Source organism: Arctopsyche grandis, chromosome 1 (assembly GCF_051622035.1).
Source record: "Arctopsyche grandis isolate Sample6627 chromosome 1, ASM5162203v2, whole genome shotgun sequence".
NCBI classification, from domain to species: domain Eukaryota; kingdom Metazoa; phylum Arthropoda; class Insecta; order Trichoptera; family Hydropsychidae; genus Arctopsyche; species Arctopsyche grandis.
Window position 1 is genome coordinate 8,715,594 of NC_135355.1, and position 24,357 is coordinate 8,739,950.

Here is a 24,357-nt window from a genome sequence, read left to right on the forward strand (position 1 = left end):
CGGCCAAAGGGTTCCTGCAGTATTGCCTAGCGAAGTAGAGGCCGCGCTAAAAACTGCAAAGAACGGTATAACCCCAGGGGAAGATAATATTCCCATTGACTTACTCAAATGTGGCGGCTCCCCCTAAATAATATCTTAGCTAGGCTTTTTAGAAAATGCATCCAGAACAAAGATATACCAGAAGGATGGAACAACGCAACGATCATTTTAATACACAAAAAAGGTGATAAAAGCGATATTAAGAACTACCGACCCATTGGTCTACTTCCAGCGGCTTGCGAGCTTTTCACGAAGGTTATTACAGAAAGGCTGAAGAATATCCTCGATGAGAACCAACCTATAGAACAAGCAGGGCTTAAGGAAAACTTTAGCATAATGGACCACCTCCAAGTAGTTGGCTATCGAGCGCGCCAACGAATATCAACGGCCATTGTGCCTAGGTTTCATCGATTATGAGAAAGCCTTCGATAGAGTTAGCCATAATGCAGTACTTAACGCTATACAAACACAGGGAGTGCCGGAACCCTATGTGGGGCTGGTAGCTGCAATATATAAGAATGCCACAGCTTCGGTTAAATTTTTTTCAGGTACAGATAGATTTAACATAGGAAAAGGAGTAAGGCAAGGAGATACAATCTCGCCCAAGTTATTCAATGCGGTGCTTGAGGGAGTTTTCAGGAATGGGACATAGCCGGAGTAAGCATCAACGGTCGCTTCTTGAGTCACTTTCGGTTCGCAGACGATATAGTTTTAATAGCTCGAGATTCAGCTGACCTACTTAACAGACTAACACAGCTGGACAGGGAAAGTAGAAAAGTAGGATTAAAAGTTAACGTAGATAAGACCAAACTAATGTTCAATAGTTATTGCATGCCTGATAGCATCCCATTAGATCAGCGGTTTCCAAACTGGGAGGCGCGCCTCCCAGGGGAGGCGCGGACTATTGTCAGGGGAGGTGCCAAAACTTTTTAATAAAAAAATAATTTTCATACCATAATATCTACAAATAAATAAAACTTCATATCGTAGCTTAACAGTAAAAATTCAATGCATGAATGTTTATTTTTATTTTTCTTTCATTTTTATATATACATTTAATTCCTATAAAAAATTATCCGGAGAAGAAGATTTTAAAAATTGCGCCTTTGCAAACGCTCTGTTTTAGATAAAGATGCCCATTTAATTGCATATGTTCGATATGTCGCGAATAATAATATATTAGAAGATATATTATTTTGCAAACACATTCTTGGGAAGACCACATCCATTGAAATTTTTAATATAATAGACAGTTTTTTTGAAGAAAACGACATCAAGTGAAATAATTGCGTTGGACTGTGTACCGACGGAGCTCACTCAATGTCCGGACACAAAGCAGGTCTTAAAGCATTGGTCAAAAAGAAAGCACCACATGCTATCTGGACACACTGTATGATTCTCAGAGCAGCTCTATTATAAAAAAAATATGAGCGGGGAACTGAACAGCATTTTTACAAAAGTTATAAAAATTATAAACTACATTGAGAATAGTCCTTTGAGAGCAAGGCTGTTTGCAAAGCTGTGTGCTTATATGGAAGCTAATTATACCTCACTTTTGTATTATTGTGAAGTTCGCTGGCAATCTCGAGCAAAAATGATTCTAAAGGGTGTTTGGACTCAAAGAAGAAATAGCAACCTTTCTCGAAGAAAACCAACATGAAGAGGCACATTTGTGGACGAACGATAATTTTATTGTTAAACTTGCCTATTTGGTTGAAATTTTTGGAAAATTGAGCGGTTTAAATAAATCAATGCAGGGATCACAAATACACCCACTTGTTCAAAAAGACAAAGTAAAAGCTTTCATTAAAAAATTAAAGTTATGGAAATCAAATTTACAAAAGAATGAGTTGGATAGGTTTTCACTTTCCAAAGATTTCTGGGCCACAGCCAATATTGAAGCAAGTAAAAATATTTTTACCGACCACTTGGATGTTTTAGTGCTGCATTTTTCCAATTATTTCAAAGACCTTGATTTCTCAATGTTTTTGTGGATACAGAATCCATTTAACTACAATGAAGAAGACGAATTCGAGCTGACAACCATCGAAAAATAAAAATTGATAGAATTATCATGCGATAGCTCACTAAAACAAAAGTTTCAAAATGAAACCATAATTAAATTTTGGGTGAATCTTAGTGGAGAGTATGAATCTTTGTATTGCAAAAAAATGCAAGTGCTGCTACCTTTCGTAACGTGTTATTTATGCGAAACGGGCTTTTCGGCACTAGCTGCAATGAAAACCAAATATCGAGCCAGGTTAATAGTCGAAAAGGAGTTACGAGTGGCACTCTCCATATTGCCCCCAAGATTTGATAAACTTTGTGCCAATAAACAACAACATCCTTCGCATTCAATTTTGATGTGTTAGATGTAGTTTAATTAGTAATTTAATTTAAAAATAAATATATGTACGTGTTCGTATAAATTTATGTTATAGCAAAACCTTTTTATTATTCTGTCTATTGTAGAGTTCAGTATTTTATTTTTAAATAAAGGTTTATTATTTAAAACGTGTCTATATTATTATATCTATTAAAAAATAAAAAGTAGGGAGGCGCGGAAAAAAATTTTTTTAGGGAGGCGTAGTAGCATAAAGTTTGGAAACCGCTGCATTAGATGATAAACCAGTAGAATTAGTAAATAATTATTTATATTTAAGTCAAATAATTGACATGTCTGGTAGTAAACATGAAGAGATAAAGAAATGCATTTGGACGGATGAATGCTGTTTTTAAATAAAAAATGCCACTAAAAATGAAAAAAGATCTTCGATCAATGCGTTTTGCCAGTATTTATTTATTTATTTATTTATTTGGAAAATTTACAGTTTATTAAGTTACATAGATTGATAGTAAAAAAAATATAATTATGTTAAGTAAACCATTAATAATTTTCACATATAGGTAAAAAAAAAGAAAAGCTCAAACATTTAAAATAAGAAACAAAAATGATAATAGAGTAAGATAGTTAAAGAAAACAAAAAAAGAAAAAAAATAGAAATAACAGTATAATAAAAATATCAAAATAATAAGAATAATAATATGATAAAAATTATGAAATAATAAAAAAAATATAATATATAACAAAAAACAAAAAGACAAAATAAATACATCAAAATAAAAATTCATAGTCACAATCGTAAATTTTCATTAAAATTAATCATCGAAAAACAAATTTGCAATAATTACTCTAGCTTGTATAGCATTAATATTAAATAAGTCAAACATAGAAATTGTTAAGATTAGTGTGTTGACGGTGGAGCTTGCACGCCAGATGAATGAGCTTCTTCCATAATTAGAAAAAGTATTAGGTATGTAAAGGAGCTCATTACATCTAGTCATTCTATTTGGTACACGCAATGATAGTTTGCTCCATAATTGAGGACAGTCGATCGAGCCGTTAAGGATGTTCAAAATTGTTGAGATGTCAGCTATCTCCCTTCTTTTGACAAGAGGAAGTATATGCTGACACCTACAAGCATCTTCATAGGAAGTATAGGTTAATCCAAAACGGCTACTGACGTACCTCAAGAATCTCTTCTGAATGCGCTCCAATCTGTCTCTTGCACCAGAGTACTCTGGGTTCCAAACTTGGGATGCAAACTCAACAATACTTCTTACGTATGCACAATATAGTATTTTGTATGATTTTATAGAAGTAAAGCATTTGGAGGACCGGATGACGAACGTATGGATGTGAAATTTGGACACTGAACGCCAAGATGCTACACAAAATCCAATGCACACAAAGAAGCATGGAACGATGTATGCTTGGCATAACGAGGAAAGACAGGAAGCGGAACACGTGGGTGACAAGCATGACTAGGGTAGTCGACATAGTAGTTAGAGTAAAGAGATTGAAAGGGCAATGGGCGGGCCACGTGGCTAGGAGAATGGACGAAAGGTGGACAAAAGAAGTGATTGAATGGTACCCGATAGAATGCAAAAGGGTAAAAGGAAGACCACAGGGTAGATGGTTGGACGAAATTAGGAAAATGTGCGGGGTGAGATGGATGAGAGTTGCGCAAAACAGAGACGATTGGAAGCGTGTTGGAGAGGCCTTCATCCAGCAGTGGATGGTGTATGGCTGTAAATGATGATGATGATGATGATATATATATATATATATCATCATCATCATCATCATTTACAGCCATTCGCCATCCACTGCTGGATGAAGGCCTCTCCAACACGCTTCCACTCGTCTCTGTTTTGCGCAACACTCATCCATCTCATTCCGCACATTTTCCTAATTTCGTTCACCCATCTTCCTTGCGGTCTTCCTTTTACTCTTTTGCCTTCTCTCGGGTACCATTCAAGCACTTCTTTTGTCCACCTTTCGTCCATCCTCCTAGCTACGTGACCCGCCCATTGCCATTTCAATCTCTTCACTCTATCCACTATGTCCACTACCCTTGTCATATTTCTCACCCACGTGTTCCGCTTCCTGTCTTTCCTCGTTATGCCAAGCATACAGCGTTCCATACTTCTTTGAGTGCATTGGATTTTATTTTGCATCTTGGCGTTCAGTGTCCAAGTTTCACATCCATACGTCATCACTGGCAAAACGCATTGATCAAAGATCCTTTTCTTCAGGCAGAGTGGCATTTTTGATTTAAAAACAGCATTCATCCGTCCAAATGCACTCCACCCTAATTTCATACGTCTCTTTATCTCTTCATTTTTACTACCAGACATGTCAATTATTTGACCTAAATATAAATAATTATTTACTACTTCTACTGGTTTATCATCTAAGGGGATGCTATCAGGCATGCAATAACTATTGAACATTAGTTTAGTCTTATCTACGTTAATTTTTAATCCTACTTTTCTACTTTCCCTGTCCAGCTGTGTTAGTCTGATAAGTAGGTCAGCTGAATCACGAGCTACTAAAACTATATCGTCTGCGAACCGAAGGTGACTCAAAAAGCGACCATTGATGCTTACTCCGGCTGTATCCCAATCCAATTTCCTGAAAACTCCCTCAAGCACCGCATTGAATAACTTGGGCGAGATTGTATCTCCTTGTCTTACTCCTTTTCCTATGCTAAATCTATCTGTACCTGAAAAAATTTTAACCGAAGCTGTGGCATTCTTATATATTGCAGCTAACAGTCCCACATAGGGTTCCGGCACTCCCTGTGTTTTTAGAGCGTTAAGTACTGCATTATGACTAACTGTATCGAAGGCTTTCTCATAATCGACGAAACCTAGGCACAATGGCCGTTGATATTCGTTGGCGCGCTCGATTAGTTCGCCAACTACTTGGAGGTGGTCCATTGTGCTGAAATTTGCCCTAAACCCTGCCTGCTCTATAGGTTGGTTCTCGTCGAGGATATTCTTCAGCCTTTCTGTAATAACCTTCGTGAAGAGCTTGTAGACCGCTGAAAGTAGACTAATGGGTCGGTAGTTCTTGATATCGCTTTTGTCGCCTTTTTTGTGTATTAAAATGATAGTTGCGTTATTCCATCCTTCTGGTATAGCTTGGTTCTGGATGCATTTGCTGAAAAGCCTAGCTAAGATATTAATTAGGGGGGGGCCGCCACATTTTAGTAAGTCAATGGGAATATTATCTTCCCCTGGGGTTTTACCGTTCTTTGCAGTTTTTAGCGCGGCCTCTACTTCGCTAGGCAATACTGCAGGAACCCTTTGGCCGTGTGTCGATTCCAGAGCGGGGAATTGGCCGTTGTCGTTCTCGTATAGTTTTGCATAGAACGTGTAAACTCTATCTATGATTTCTTCTCTATTCCTAATTATTACTCCGCTCTCTGATCTGATTGCGATCATTTGGTTTTTGCCTAAGAAAAGATCCTGTTTGCACTTTTTCAGGCTACGGTTATTCTTAATGGTATTTTCTATTAGCTTGCTGTTAAAATCCCTGACATCCCTGACTATTCTCTTTTTAATTTCCTTATTTACTAGATTGTATTCTTGCTTATTATTATCCCTATCTAAATTCCTTTTATGCTTAATTAGGTTTTTTGTTTCCGCTGAAATTTTGCTTAATTTAATCTGTTTCCTGAATCCACCTAATTTCTTACCTGTTGAGGTTAGAACCGAACTAATTACAGTGTTCAATTCCTCGATGTCTGCTTCTGGGTTTAATTTCCCGTATCGATTTCCAAGTTCGAGTTCGAATTCCTTTTTCCTAGACCTTAGTTGAGCGAAATCTGGAGAGTTACTGCATCCTTTTATTAATTTCCTACGTTCGCAATTTATATTAATGGCCATCTTGGCACGGACTAATCTGTGATCGCTACCTATATCTACTTTACTTAAAACACTAACGTCTTTAACGGAGTGCAGGGCATTTGTTAGGATGAAATCGATCTCGTTTCTGTCTCCTTTAGGACTCTCCCAAGTCCACTAATTGTTGGTGTTTTTCCTGAAAAATGAATTAGTGATAAAGAGCCTGTTGTGTTCTGCGAATTCTATGAGGCGATCGCCTCTGTCGTTTCTTTGGCCGGTACCAAAATTGCCTACTGCTCTTTCAGTATTTGCCTTTTGTCCTATTTTTGCGTTGAAGTCGCCCATGATTATTTTAAAGTGGTGACGGCTATTATCGTATGCGTCCTGTATTTTTTCGTAGAAGTCTTCTATTTCCTCGTCTGGGTGGCTAGATGTGGGGGCGTACACTTGGAAGATTTGACAAGTGTACCTGCTCGAGATTCTTAATACTATATAGCATATACGTTCCGATATGTCGCTTATTTCTATAATATTTCTTTCTATTCTCTTATTGATAAGAAACCCTACTCCTCCTATTCTACCATTTGGTAGCCCTCTCCAGTAGAGACAGTTACCACTTTTTAGGATTATTTGGTTTTGCTGTTTTCGTCTTACTTCACTAAGTCCTATTATATCCCATTTGATATTTTCTAATTCATTCTCTAATGCAAGCACACTTCCTTCACTCGATAACGTTCTTACATTGTACGTGGCTAAATACAGGTTTCTATTAGCTAAGCTATCATCCATCGTCACTCTTACCTTGTTGGAGGTTTGGATATTATTTTTCTCGCATTTATCCAAGATGTGTTGAGAAAAAGGCGGTACTTGAGAGAGATTTCCATTCAAGGAGTGAGTTCTTACCGCCATAGACTCTTCTCTGTGGTCAGCTTTGACAGATAGTCATCCTAGGTATCACTTGGATCACTTATGAGTTATTACATGCCATTTAACAGGGTTACTTTGTAAGTGAAAGTAGTTAGTTATGATAATAATAGATTAGCAATTGTTATACTACTTTTTTACAGATCTTTATCGTGAGACGCCTCTTTGGAGACAACGGATTTATATATGTGAGTGCGGTTTGCAATTTAATATTTTAATAATAAATTTAGTAAAGAATATAAAATTACACGAATTACTTTAATATAAATTAAATATGAAAAAGAACTATTAGACAGTTGGGAAACACCGTTTCTGTTTGCTATTATTCTATTAAGTAAAGTTCGTTAAAAATTTTTGTCTGAAAGCAATTATGTGGAAGATTTATTGCTTCTGTGGGACCGAATTTTGACTGGCGAGCAGGGACCCTTATTTTTTTTGTATTCAGGTAGGGAGATGTATCTCGTTCGTATACGCTTTTGTAACTGACACAAAATTAACACAATATTTTTCGCAATCACTGATATTAAAAACGCTGTTAACGGCCGATCGTCTGTTTATTTTTACACTTAAATTATACTAGGATGCAATTAGTAAAATAAGTGATTAGATGGTTAAATTTTTAGATTAAATTTCGTGCAATAGCCGGGTTTAAGCGAGTAATAGCGGGAAGAACGCAGAAGCACGTCTTCCCCGCATGACACGAAAGACCGAACTCCATATATATATATATATATATATATATATATATATATATATATATATATATATATATATATATATATATATATATATATATATATATATATATATATATATATATATATATATATATATATATATATATATATGCATATGTGTATATATATACATATACATACATATATATATAGGTATATATATATATATATATATATATATATATATATATATATATATATATATATATATATATACATATGTAATGCCTATAACAAATGGAATATTATTTATGGCATGTTGATTTTTCAAGTTAGTATATATGGATGTGTTATAAATTATTTTTAGGGATTTATTTTGTATTATTTGCAGCTTCGAAAGCTTAGTATTCAAGGCGGTATTCCATATAACGCCTTAAATACTAATCGAATAAGTGTCATATTAGTGTGAGAACTGTATAATTCGTGTGGGGTCCGTATTAATATGTATATGTGATGTCACGATACTTCAACTAAATTCACTTTGCAACTGTCACACGTCCGAGCAAAGCTGGTCAGTTCCAGCGATTAGCCGACAAATGAACGGGTTGAGTTAATTTAATTTCGAATTTCGAAACAATGAGTTTGACCGCATTGTTGAGTTAATTAAAAAGGATGCACCATAAAATCGCATTCACCGGAAAATTGTGTGGACAGTAATGTGATAGTTCACTTCAAATTTTGGGATATATATATATATATATATATATATATATATATATATATATATATATGTTAAACAGATATGTATACATCCATGTGTATGTAGGTAATAATTGGAAATATATATATGTATATATACATATGTACATATATGTATATAATATAAAGTTATTAATATAATGATTTGTTTTAACCTTTATATTTATGTTGTGTTTCTTCCTTCAAAACAAACTTTCTAACCTACATAGGCTAAATATGTATATGTACATAGATCAAACAGTGATAGCTATGTATTGTTACGGGGTCGAGAAGGAGATGGTGTACAAATATTATAGTCACAGTTTTTTTTTATAAGATCTTCTTTAATAGTAGTAATTATACATGAGATTAATAACAAGTTTGTATTACACGTTACTAGTTAGTAGTTACTAGTTAAGTCGTCTAATCGCGAGTCACTAGTTAGACGGTTCAATTGTAAGTCAGTGATTAGTAAGAGACGGTTCGATCGCAAGTGATCTTCCATATGTTTTACATCAGTATATATTTAATAAACGTAACAATTTGGACCAATCATAGTTCGTGGGAAAATAATATTTTTAGGGGGAACTTTAGTTAAGTAAAACAATATCTTAAGACTTTAATACTTTGACCCTTGAGTGTATCGAGAAATGGTTTTCACACAATTAGTTACGCAGCTTTAAAAAGGTTTTTGAGGGAATACGATTCGGGTCGAGTCGTGTGAAAAATGCTGGTAAACTAATTAAAGATAATATTTTTAGTGTTTGCATATGTATCCCTTGAGGGTAGATTTCTCGCAATTCGTCGTGCGGATTAAGAAGGGTTTTGATATTTGAGGGAAACATAATTTGTCACGCTGGTGGCGTGTGAATAAGAAATAAAGTTATTTAAAAACGATATTTTTAGTGTTAACATGTGTTTTGAATGTATCGAGAAATGGTTGAGTAGATGCACAGAATTCGTCACGCAGATAGCATTGAGTCGTGAGAAAAATGCAACTAAAACAATAAAGATTTTGGAAGTCTCATAAATAACATTAAAGGAAAATATCAATTAAGCGTACGTTCAAAGAATCAAGATAACAAGCGGGAATAAAGAGTAATATAAGTACATACATAAGTTGTAAGATATTCACAACATAACAGTATGTACACCAATGTATACTTTCTTTTAAGCGGTACTATACGAGGAGAATAATGAACCTGGCTATCGAAACAATTAATATAGAAAGAGGGTTTTTGAACCAAATATAATATTTGGGACGCTATAAACAATATCGGAGACTCTTGTGCAGTTATCAATTCTCATATAAAGACAATTTAATATATTATCCCTATTAAAGTAAATAATAGTAGCGAGTTTGTGGCCCGAAATTTTACCGATTTAAAATTCAGCACACTTCCAATTAACCCTTTTAAACGAAAACAAAAAATAGTGTGGCCAGAACACTATCCCAATAAACATGTTTCAACAGAAAATACTCGAATAAATCGATTAGTATAAAGACATTTCAATAAATCGATTAGTTAGAGGCACAGGTCATTATTTAAAATCAATGATTTTGTTTACTTTACGTTCTCTTGATACAACGAAATATGTCTACTAATGGTAATCCAAAATTCGCGTGTTAAAATGTATATACGTATATGTATATAAATATGTAGGTCAATTTTCATCATATAGTATACGTATCGTCAAGCCACACGATTGCGCGCAGGACTGCTGAGTTTATCGCGCGGTTTATCCCTTCCCGGTCCAAGATCTTTACACGCGCACTCTTTCGCGCACGATTTGCTATTTCACGAGCAATAGAACGTCTGTGTAAAGGGGTCTAATGTTTGCTATTGTCGCTTAGTTACAGACTACTACCCCCCCCCCCCCCCCCCCATTGCTAGTCTTCATAGTGCTACTGCTACTACCAGTCAGTTGCAACGGGGCGGCCGCGGAAGCCGCCCATGAGATCGGATTCGAAATATAGTGCTCAATTATATTGTATATATGTACATAGATACTTTATAGAATCTAATTATTGTCGATTTAAATATCATTTCATTTTTTTTTTATTTTTATATATAAATATAAAAATAGTTAACCTTGTGAGACGGTATTTGACTAACTTTTCTAAATTTTTTCTTGACTGAGTGCAACAAATTATTTACAAGTCTGGTGAACGTAAATTACATATTACGATTACCAAGTCGTGGTTGCAATAAAAGTTCATTGCATTGCATTAATTTCTGCGAATAAATTTTCCTTTGCTTATTGTATGTTGTTTTAAATGAAAAACTTTAATTTTATTTAATCCATAATCAATACAACAGAATTTTATTTTAAAATAATATTATACATAGTCTTTTAAATTTGACCGTTTTGATCTAGGCATCATTGATAATTCACGCTATTTTCCCATTTTTAGTTATTGATAGGAATTGTGAAAACTTTATTAAACAAATAATAAAAACATTCATATCAAATTTCAAATTATTATTATATTATACTGTAAAATTTGTTATTTATATTGTACAAAATCAGTTGTTCATAAATAATGTGAATGTGTTGTGAAAATATATTATATGATACATATATGTACATATAGTATTATACATTTCGGGTTTTTTTTATAAAAAACATATATGTTTCCAATTTTATGGAAAACAACAGGGTTATTGAAAATTTCGACAATAATTGCTCAATTACTATCATAAACGAATCGAAAATTTTCCAAAATGTTATATCGTTGTAAGTATATATATCTGACCCAAACGGCTTCCCTGAGAAATCCAGTGGAGCAAATTCTCCCTAAATCACCTCGACGATTATATAGGTCTACGACTAGGGATTTAACCGCAATTGAATATCTGCAGGGTTCAAGTCCCATCTCTCCTGGAAACAGCCGAGACACTGTCAAGGTTTGAAAAAAAAAAGTTTTTTTTCTGTAATTTGTACAATATATACTTAATATAAATATATATACTATACTTATAGCTGAGCAGATTTTGTACCAGAACTGTGGAGTCGTTTTAGACCCTGGTTTTAAAAGTTTCAAATCGAAAAAAGTTCAGTTGTGACCAACTCTTAGTGACATTTTCTATGTATGTACTTGAGGAAGAAACATAAGTACATATGTAATATCAAAAACAAAATTCGCTAATAATGTACACATACATATGCATACACAAATAACGGGTGTGATAGCCTTCTCGATACACATTTGTGCGTTAGCGTAGGGGAACACATATGTACATATATACATTTTAGGTTTTTAGCTATAAAAAACAAAAGCTCTACTTTCGGTTATAGGATTTTGTTCATAATTATTTTAAATCACCTCTGAGATAATACGTATATAAAGAATACAAATATTTCACCTCGATACGCTTAGCATTGTGGAAAAAATCACGCTTGCGGTTTAATTTTGTTTTCATTTACATGATTGTAATTTTCTAGCACAAGAACGCACATATTCAAAGTCTCGAAAAAAATATTACAAGAAAAAGTACACTGCCACTTCCAATTGAAGAATCTTCACTAAATTTATCATGTTACTTATCTAAAGTTTCAATTTATAGAAATTTTATATCTATAAGTTGAAACTGATATACATATATTAAATTTCATTTAATATCTTTACTTTTCATTTACAGTATTCATCGGGACTTGCTAATGAGCGTACGTGCCCTCTCGTTTATAATCAATCAATCCAGTGTTTCTTAACTATTAATTACAAATTCTATTTTATTTATCGAATATTGGCTTTATCACAATATCACAATGTTTAAGTGTGCGCGTTTTAATTCTGAAGGCTTAGAAGGTGTTCTATGTGGTGGATGTAAATTGAAATTTGATTTCCCTTGTTCTGGTATTACCAAAGCGGGCTACAATAGACTCGGAGGGGATCGTCAGCTCCAGTGGAAGTGTGCTTCTTTGGAGATGGCCCATTCCTTAATAAATGATTTTACACAGAAGATACATAAACTAGAGTCTAGGTTACTCTAGAAAAGACAAACCTTGAGACAGCAACTATCCATAACAAGATTGATCACCTTGAACAGAAATTAAATGAGAAGGAACAATGGTCAAGAAGAAATAATATTGAAATCAAAGGGGTGCCACTCTTTAAAAGTGAAAATCTGATTGACACCATTGTTAATCTGAGCAAGAAAATTAATTATCCCATAACCCCTAATCAAATTAACTTTGTTGCGCGGGTTCCTTCCCGTATTAATAATAATTCTAAACCGATTGTTGCCTCTTTTAATAACTATCATCTTAAAGAAGAATTTATGCTAGCAGCACGGCGTTTAAAGTCACTTTCATCTAAGGATCTCGGTTATTCCGATGACAAAAGGATTTTTGTAAATGACCACCTGACCGTTTCGAACAAAATGCTGCTGGCAAAAGTGAAGGCCCTGGCTAAGGAAAAACATTTTTTATATGTTTGGGTGAAACACTCAAAAATCTTAGTACGGAAGAACAACACCTCACCGATCACAGCTATATACTCGGAACGAGATCTAATAAATATCCAGTGAAACAATCATCTAAAATTTTACATTTAGTCAAATCAATTTTTCAAAGGTTGATAACCATTTGCAAATCAATTAGTTATTGTAGTATTGTTGCCATTCTGACGGTTATGACGATGGTTGGTTTTGGTCGATGTGAGCGGGTATACTATCTAGTGTCAGAATTGACTGCGAATAAAAATGACGGGTTTCATATATAATGAACTAGATAAAAAAAATATTATTGAAGAAAAAATATATAACAGCTACAAAGAATACTGTATCCAACAAAACGACATCAACTGCAGTCCTTTAATTCTTCATATGAACATTAGAAGCATAGAACGGAACATAGATGAATTTTTAACAACAATTCATAATGATCTCAAGAAGCCGGCATGCATAGTATTAGTATAGTATAGTATAGTATAGTAGAAACTCATTCAAATAGTGAAGTGACGTACTATATACCGGGATATACTTATGTATCAACTACTAACCGTATAAATAAAAACAGTGGGATTGCTATGTTCATATTAAATAATTGTGACATATTATGCGAGGAAGAAATTCATATAAATGGAACAAACTGCCTACATGTACAAATTAAGTATTATAACAAAAAAATTGATATTATCCCTATATATAGAACGCAATCATCTACTGTCTGTTTGTTTATAGAAGAACTAAGACAAATATTATTAAAATTTAAAAACGCAAATGCAATAATTTTAGGTGACATAAATTTAAATATATCACACGATTACACATCGAAGAACAAAGATAACTACCTAAACATGATGGCGGAATTAAATTTTGTACCGTGTATTTACTCTTACACTAGATACATAAATGGGCAACGTCCATCGTGCATCGATCATATTTTCACAAATATAAAAGATATAAATAATATAAACTCGGGAATTATAAAAACTTCAATTACCGACCATTACATGACTATGCTACATTATATTTCAATGACACCTCAGACGATAAATCAACATTACAAACAAACTGCTAATACTAATAATGAAATATCTGTTATTAATAATGTATCTTTGATAAATAAATTGTCATCTGAACTTTGGTTAGATATTCTTCAAAATGATAACGTTAACGAGTGCTGTGAAATATTTGAAAATAGATTAACAAAGTATATTAATTGTATAATGACTCGAAAAAAATTATTCAAATATTTTCGTAAAATCAAATCGTGGATAACACATGGACTAGTGGAATCTATAAGACATAAAGAAAGGCTTTACAAAGAAACAAAAAAAAAACCACTAGATATAAAATTAATTAATCATTTTAGAAAATACAAAAATAAATTAGTTTCTCTCATAAAAAATACTAAAGAAAAATATTATAAAAACAAACTTGATGATTCTGAAAACGACAGTAAGAAAGTTTGGATAATAATCAATGAAATTCTGGAAAATAAACAGAAAACTAAAAGTAATACCATTAAAAATATAATACAAAACAAAAATATAATAAACTGTACTGAGGAACCCAAAAAAGGAGCAAACGCTTTTAACGATTTCTTTGCAAATGTTGGAAAGAATCTAGCTGATAAAATTACTGTAAAAAAAAAAAATCTATAAGTTGAAACTGATATACATATATTAAATTTCATTTAATATCTATAAGTTGAAACTGATATACATATACTAAATTTCATTCAATATCTATAAGTTGAAACTGATATATGTACATATATTAAATTTAATTTAATATCTATAAGTTGAAACTGATATATATTACATTTAATTTCGATACGCTGAAAAGTTTCGTAGAAGCACATAACAAGCCTAAAAGCTCCAAGGTAAAATTTCTACTTCCGATCGAGGAAAAAATATTTAAAAAATAATTGTGTATGGACACACACACATATTTCAAACTTCATATTCAAATTGTTTTACTATATATGTACATATAAAAAAATATATATTTGTTTTTCTACATCGTGAGATCATTTTCAATTCAATAGTTTCAATTTCAACGAACAAATTGCCAAATAAGCTAATTTTATAAATTCGAGATTCGTAACATTCGGTGTTGATAATTCATTCTCGTCGTAAATAAATGAAACCTTTCACATTTGTCACTTATTCAATACGCACACACATTGTTCAGTCAGTTTCAAGTTACGAAAACACAATTTAAATATAAAAAATAAACTCAACAGTCAAGGGATTCCGGCTCCTTTTGCATTTACTTATTTTTATCTTAGGCCTATTTTGTATCCAAGTAATTTTATTAGTAAAGAATAAATTATTTCGACGGATTTAAAACCTGTAGAAGCTTATTTAGTATTATATATTTTAACAAATGATCGTTATAAATATATTACAGATAAAATCCATTATATTTGTAGACAACAAAATATGTACATATTTAAAGCTAGATTTATTATATTATATATAATCAAGGATTGCACATTTATAAAATACTAATCTGGTAGAAAGATAAGATTGAATAGATAAAATTGATAGGACTGTTTCCGCTATTGATATTTATTACGTTTTATATTTAATGATGAAAGCAGTCATATAAAAAGGGTGAGATAAAAATTAAAAAATAATTAAAAAAAAATTATGTACCCGAAGACAAAATACACTATACTTACGGTGACCATACGTCCTTTATTTAAGAGGACAGTCCTGTATTTCACTGCCCTCTCCTTTAGATTTATTTATTTTCTAAATTTGTCCTTTATTTTGTAATATCGACTATCGCTAAAAATAATAACGCTGAATTATTTAAAGATGCAATTCATAAAATTTATCAAATCTATTGATTACATTGAGCCAAATAAAATCACCGGAGCGGAGATATCAATATTTAAAACGAAGTTTGATCCACCTTAATTCGAATATGACAATAATTTTTGTAGGTTTCTTTTTTTTGTTTATGAGATATAAACGTTTAAAAAAAACGCAATTTTTACAATGTTTTGGCTGTTATAGTCCTTAACTCAAAATCTAGTATTGCTATGCCAAAAGTAAGTATTGTAATCAATAGTCGGATGTTTTTCCTATTGATTGTCAAAAATATACTTTTTTTTACACATTTTTTTCCGTGATGTACATATGTAATGAGTTTATTTCGCTAATTATTTACTATTCCACATTTATAAGGATTGGTTTTGTATCTCAATATTTTATCTAAACCAGTGGTTCTTAACCTGGGTTCGATCAAACCCCAGGGGTTCGGTGGGTCAGTCTCAGGGGTTCGGCGGAAATTCAGCAGAGCCAGGTTCAACAGCAACTCTTCAGAACAACAACGCTTTCAAACTTTTTGGTGTCAACAAATGGTAACGAAGCCACACTGATTTGCAGTAAATATTCATTATTATGTTTTTGTTTTTGTATGAAAATCATGTTTTAATGGTTTTGTTCTTTGAACACAGTGATGTTGATGCACGATTCATTTTGTGTACCAGTAAAATATATACCTACATATGTTTTGAATTTGAAAAAAATCATATTTTATTTTTCCAATTAGGAAGGGTTCGGTGAATGCGCATATGAAACTGGTGGGGTTCAATACCTCCAATAAGGTTAAGAACCACTGATCTAAACATACTAATTCGAGTGGTAAATGTCTTTAAATTTCAATAATGTGTAATAAATATTATTGTTTAAAAATTCAAAATATTAACTGATTGTCTATATGTCCTTTATTTACTCGTCTAAAAATACTGTCTAAAAAGTACTTAATGTTATCGATCCTTCTACCATAATAGTTTGACACGCCAGTGTCAAAATTTGCCCCAATTTATGAGGCTTAGATGTAAAATCGATACACAGACAAATCATTTACACAAAAAACACACACCCCCTCATACAAAATCTCTTTAACGTATCAGTAAAAATGATCACACCACAAACGACTTTCGCTTCTAGGAACCGTGGTTATTTTTTATGGCGATGATATCAATTTTCCCTTAATATGAGAAAAAAATGAAAATTATTCTAGTATTATTTTATTAAATTTGTATGCTGTCACAAATTTAATAAAATAATACTAGAGTAAATCACATAACAGTCTTGAGACAATCAAGGTATTGAAAGTCTCGTGAATAATAAGATATAAAATTAAGAGAAAACATCAATAGTGATTAAAAATGAAACGAAAGTTGAAATAGTTAAAAGTAGACAATACTTGAGGATAAAGAATATTGTACATAAATACATTCAATAGGTTGTAATATATTTACCACATAATAATATGTACGTACAAAGATAAAGTAATAAAATGTATCTTTTATGATAAATATGCGGGGGCTTAATTAAAGGAAATTTTAATTAGTTTTCTAAAATAAAATTATCTGGGTCTCTTAGAATGATATTATGTATTATATTAAATATAAATAATAATTTAATAAATAATTGGTATGACTAATTCAATTAGTATTTCTGACAAACATCGTGGCGGGCAGGCGATCTTTGTCTTTGGGTGGATGATGTACAAATTATAAATTTAAATTTAAATATCTCTCTCCCATGGGTTCGATTGTAATTCATTTCTAATCGTACGATCTAATCTAATTTTATTAGCGGTAGATGAAGTACATAGACCCACAACCTGGAAAATTGCATTTTCTGGTTCTTTATTATCGTAAAAAAATATATATATTTTTAAATACATTTACTATTATTAATATCATAATTATATTGAGTTATAATATTAATATTATATTATAACTCAAGAAAAAAGATTTTGAGCACATTTATTCTTCAAAAACACTATGTACCCACTGAAAACTGAAATTGAAGCATTGTTTAATACTATAATACCACCAAACAAATTTCAATTGTGACAAAACTTCAAATATATCCTAATACAGTGCTACTCAAACTATTTCAGTTGGTGGAACAGCATTTATTTTTCAGGAATTCTCACGGACCAGCATCATATTTTTAAATAAAAAGTTTATGTATGTATATGAGTGAAAATTTGTTCATATAACAAATAAAAATAGTATTAAATATAAGTAGTAAAATGCCATGGGTGCCATGCCCCCCCCCCCCCTCCCTTGGGACGAATTTAATTTCATATATACTGTAAATTTTTCATATTTAAATATATATTATATTATTTATAATGGGTTTATATTTTTATAAATATTAATTGAAAAACATTTCTTCCCCATTCTTTTAATTTATTAACACATATTCCTGAATGGGGTTTTACATCATAGTAGTTTTCTTTAAAAAAAATAACTACAATGTTAGTATCATATCTACTATAATTTACATATATTGTAATGTTACCTAAACAAATGTAAAATCACATAATTTTTAATTTTTTTATGTTCAATTTCAAAATGGCCCCCTCCTTGACCATTTTCTGGAACCGCCTATGTTATCCCTTGACAACTAACGTATGGCAGCATGCGATAATAGTCGTTTATAATCCGCGCCTATATCTTGGCATAGTATCCCGAATAATCTCGAGTTTGTAGGGCATGTCTTTATATAATTTATTATATAAAATGGATGAGATGATGCAACGTTATCATAAGCTATTGTTTTAATTTTTTATTTACTTCTTTGCCCACGGACCGGCTACCGCCGGTGCACGGACCATAGTTTGAGTAGCACTGTCCTAATATGATATGTGTGTATGTATGTATGCATGTACATATGTACATACGTGCAGTGGCGGACTGGCCATACAAGCGAACATGCCCGATGGCATGTGGGCCCCACTATCTGTTAGAAAATATGGGCCCTCAGTAAAATTAAATAACTTTTTAACCATTTCACGTGTGTAAAAATTTATAGGATATTGCACTTTGGGACCTAAAGTTTGGGTATTTCAACAAAACAAATTTCTTACGATATACACAAACAACTAATACCTGCTTTAACAGCCCAAGGATCGGTTAACTTTAAAAATGATCCAGTACAAATGTTTTTTAAATACATATATCAAAACCATTCATGGAGGATTGTAATTACGTGAGAATGTACGTATTAGATTTACATAAGATTCACTTGAAATATACATATGTTTGTATGTACATACACGTGACAGTTACAAAAACAGTGAGAATACACTGTTTACACTGTAGATCGCGAAATATCTGGAGACGACACAGAGAACATTTATTTCCACGTAACGGCAGTTATGTGAATATACAGAAACTTGATAGAAATTCATGCGAAAATTCTTTGCAAAATCTATGAGTCACCGAACGTGGCAGTAGTGAGAACCTCTACCACGAATCGACCGATGATGTAATCAAATATCAAGGGCAAAATCTGAAAAGGCAAGATTCCGCGAAAAATCAATCCGACCTTTTCACTGGAAACAGGCGGTCCCCGAGCGAAATCATCGACACGCAAACTAACTGTGTATCTACATACATACATATGTATGTATGTGTTCGTGTGTAGTACTAATTAATCAATCTAATGTAATTTTGTCATTATTTTGTTTTACAGAAAGAATTATTCGCGGCCAAGGCTGACCCTGCTGACGTTGATCGCAAGCTATCTTCGTCGTCATCCGGTAGCATGAAAAATAAATGGTTGAAAGCTTTCAAGAGCTTAAAGCCTACCAATGCAACGTCACAGTCAGCGCAGTCAGCGCAGAATATTGACAAGTGAGTTGATTGATTTTTAAAAGTGTTTACTTATTTTATAAAATATTTATAGTTACAATGCACCGCCGATACGATACAATTAAATTCAAATCAAATTGGTTATAATGCACAATCGCTTATGCGCCCGTTGAAATATGTATAGGTACCTACATACATATGTATCAGGGCAAACAGGTCACACGTTTCAGTTGCATAACGGGTGATTTTTCATTCGAGAGTTTATCACTGAGCAGCAAAAAAATTCACGTTTTTAGTTATCGGAGCGGAGAGTAATCAATGTTTAGTAAGTTTGACCACTGGATTCGAATAAGACAATGATGGCTCATCGCTGTGAGCCCTCGAGTGAAGTTGTACGATGAGCTAGAGTATGAATCTCCACTTTTCATCTCGCTCTTGCATACTGTCATCAATAACTGCATTTTTAAACTAAATGTAAAATCAATTACGGCTCGAATTAGTATTTTTAAATAAAAAAAAGTTCTGAGATATAAACGTGATAAAGTGAAAAATTAGCGAAATTATGAATTGTGCGACGACCAATTATAAATAAAAATTACATTTACTGAAATATCTTTCAGCATCTACACTATTAACTGGACACTAAATTGATCTTGGAGCAGTACAACTAAACTCTTTCTATTGAATTTTTGCTGCCATTAATAATTGTAAATTATTTGGGGTGAATCTATTTTGTATATTACCTAATAGTTATTTGAAAAAATGCTCATATCCTTCTGAACATTTAGCCTCTGTTAATGCGTTAAACAACGGTAATTTAAAAAAAATCCATTTCTTAATATTAATGTTGGATTTTGAACCTGCCACATATGGATTGAATAGTTCACCCAATATCTTTAAGTATAAATTTTGTTAATCAATTCTCATCTTTTTCGAATTTCGAATTTATTAACATCTATTCCGAATTTCAACAAAATGCTACGTGTCTACTCATAAGCGAGAGCAACCCGCCAAAAAGCATTATCATATTCGAATTCAGTGGGTCGAACTTCGTAATTACTGATTAGTCTCCGCTCCAGTATTTTTTTTTGTTGCTCAGTAAAATTAAGAAGCTGGTTTTAGAAGCTTATAATAAATTCAAGAGCATCCAAATAATTGGGGACAAAAATTGAGAAACTGACTGACCAAAACTTGAAAATAAATAAGAATATTACTAAAGATTTTTAATAATTTGAAAATTTAGTATCAATACGACTTCAACATTGCAACATCAGCAAAATCAAATTTCTTCCTCGAAGTTACGTTCATCAGATCACCCTTTTAAACGAAAACAAAAATTAGTATGGCCAGAACACTATCGCAATAAACATGTTTCAATAGAAAATACTCAATAAAAAATAGTATTAACAGTGGGAAAAAATCCCAAGTGAAAATACGTATTTTTGACTTTTGATTTGAACTGGACGACTACTTAGAGAGATTTGAAAGCTTAAATGTACTACAAATGAAAGATAAAATACCCGACTATAGATTATAATATTCATTTTCGAACAGAAAATTGACATATTTTGAGACATCGACCGACAACACCAAGATATAGAAAAATCACGCGATTTAATAAACACATATATCTCCGAATCTCGAGCCCATCAACATTTTTTATTACCACATTCGTATTTACTGGGCATAGATCTATAAGAAAAGTCATATCTCATCTCTGAACCATTTTTCGTGTCGAACAGTGTAACTAGAATCAGCTGAAATTCTGATGAAGAATTTTTTGTTGAAAATTTTGCTAGCTATGATGAACGATGTCACTGTGAATATCAGGCATTCTTGAATAATCTGATCAAATGTTGTTTTCAGTGCTTTTACGTAATAGAACCCAGGACTTTCAAAATACCTGTAACCGCATCCACAATTTACACATGAAATGTATAATTTGGTTAAGCCAGATATGACTTATGTACGTCCTAAATTCATACATATCTACATTCATACATACATATGCACATATATACATTCGTGTATATGTATGTATTTACATATAAACATATATAGGGATGTAGAAGACGTCAAAAATGAGCCTCTATTTTCTAAGATCAGAACGTTATTGATTCTCTAGTAACAGTTTTTCATAACGAATTTATTGAAAAATACCTGTCGTCTAAAGGTAGCTTAAATTTTTTATTTCTTTATAAAATCGGTGTTTCCACCTGTTTCGATTGTTTTATCATGCCGTATTCAACTTGATATCATAATTTAATGGTACTTAGTTTTAATTGACAAATGTATACATACAATTGTATTGATAATAAAAGCAAATCATATGTATCATATGTATCATACATGATACAAAAAAATTAAATGCGTAACATTTTACTAAGTTATAAATTATAATAACTTGGGTTTTGTGCATACATTTATTTATTTTTATTTAACTAAAGATATTTGGCGTATTTTTGCGATCATTTTATTTGAAGCTGAAATGGATTATCATTTATCTCAATCGGGATTAATTGCATCATATTTTTTCTTTTGTTACAATCGTTACCATCCATAGAAAAAATCAAATGTACCACGCCGTCTCAACAATCATTGCAATGAGGTAAATTACAAAAGAAAATGAAAACTTAGCACTATTATATGTATATGTATGTATATATACATAGGTACTTAGTATTTACATATGTAAATCGTAACATGTGTATTTTTGTAGTATATCTAATATATTACTTCACATAAACATGCTATGAAATATACTAATCGTGCCTTTAGTATTACATATACATATGTATATACATTACATAAATATATTCTCTGTATGTTTCAAAAACTGCATAGAATTTAGAAAACGTCTCGCTATGATGGCGTGTGACGCTAGACGCACCTCTGTCTTCTATTACTGTCCAATTTTTCCTGTACCTCACTTGAATTTTCCTAAAAATATGCATTTGGTACTACCTATGAGCTTTTTCTCACCACCAACACTCTCAATGTTTTTTTCACTTTTATATAATTTCATCTTGATTTTCCCGCTTAAAAAACATAGCTTCTTGTATTGACTGTAATCAAAGTACGTATATAAATCTGTTGTCATTTTTTTATATTTTTTTTTTCACCGACATGTATGAATAACTTTCTCTAGACTCACTCTAATGATTTGCTACGTTTTTTCAATTATTTCTAAAAAAAATTCATCAACTACCTTTAGTTTGGGCATGCCTCTTTGTTAAAGTAATTGATATAAATATACTTGGTTCTAGCTTAGCAATGAAAAAACGTAGTAAAAAGTGTGCATAAACACGTGTAAATGTATAATTGTTTACTCACATACACAATATATGTTCTATTTACTCAAAATAGTATATTAATGTAGTGACAGCTAACCTTCGAATTAGAAATCAGGTTATACTTAATTGGAATCCAGTGCTATAATCACAATATTATACATATTTGATGAACAAAAGCGTTTAGAGCGACTTTTAACGCTTTTAATTTTCATATGACTCGATCAATAGACTCAAGTAATTAGGTGTTTCACTGAATTGCATGCATATTTAAGCTTAGGCTTTATCGAATTTTAAGTAATTGAAATAAATACCGTTGAAGATTATTTTATAATTTTTGAAAAAAATTGTTCCAAAATATCACACAACGTGCACTATTCACAAACATACATATGTACATAAATAAGTCTGATTTTAATGAAATTTTTTATATGCACGGAGTGGTTAAAATTCAAAAACTTTTTGAATTTTAAGTTTAAGAAAAGTTTATGTAACATGATAGATGAATGTATCACATAAATTGCAAAAGACACCTTCTACATGCTACATCCAATTTATTTACCATGTGTTAAATTAAACTTTGGTGTGCAGGAAAAACGGATCTGGAAAAGACTTGCGGTCTTCTGGAGATATGGAAAGTCACAATTTCCTCGAATACACGTACAAGAAAATAACACCGTGCGATGTTTGCTCACAAGTTCTGAGAGGTAATTTATTTGTTTATTCATCAAAACTTAAAATTTATTTATTATTTTAAAGTTTGAACATAAGCATTTTACGTCCATCAATTCAGCATGAGGTATTGATCTTAAAATACTGTTGCGTGCTTCATATTTGACCCAAAAAGTGAAGAGGTTGATAAAATTCATGTTGAGTCAAAAAAGTTCACTTTTGACTGATTTCTATGATATTGCCAATATAACCCTAATTTTTTTACATATGATTTACAATTAGGTCATACACGTCAAGGACTTCGGTGTAGACTATGCAAAATGAACGTACATTCGGACTGCATGGGGTCTTCCGGAAAATGTCAGACTAAGTCAAAATTATTAAGACGACAAAAGAGTACGTCAGAGCTCGAGCCTCGCCTACAAGACATACAACACCAAGACGAAGACAGTAAGTAGATTTTTTCTATCTTTCTTTATGATTTTTACTCAGTACGTTTTGATTATTTCGTATATCAGATTGAATTGTCTAATGTAAGAGTCGGTATTTCACAAAGTGTGGCTCTTCAGCGATAGTTCTATCAAAACTGTTAAAAGTATATCTATCGGGCTTATCAATACACTTTGGGAAATACTAAATAATTTAATAATATAATATATCGTTAAAAATACTATGCTTTCTATAAGATTTTAAATTAAAAACATAATTTTTTTATTCATAAGATGCATTTTTATTAATTT

At 32.0% G+C, this 24,357-nt stretch overlaps 1 protein-coding gene across 2 annotated transcripts in view; it reads left to right on the top strand.

Annotated features, from left to right (window-relative positions):
* LOC143915436 (uncharacterized) overlaps positions 1 to 24,357 on the top strand; it is a 184,607-nt gene that overhangs the window by 151,384 nt on the left and 8,866 nt on the right. For both annotated transcript variants that reach the window (XM_077436094.1, XM_077436101.1), the window contains 3 exons: positions 19,537 to 19,697; positions 23,537 to 23,652; positions 23,900 to 24,067. In XM_077436094.1, the coding sequence (XP_077292220.1) occupies positions 19,537 to 19,697; positions 23,537 to 23,652; positions 23,900 to 24,067 (445 nt within the window). The remainder of the gene's footprint in view (positions 1 to 19,536; positions 19,698 to 23,536; positions 23,653 to 23,899; positions 24,068 to 24,357) is intronic.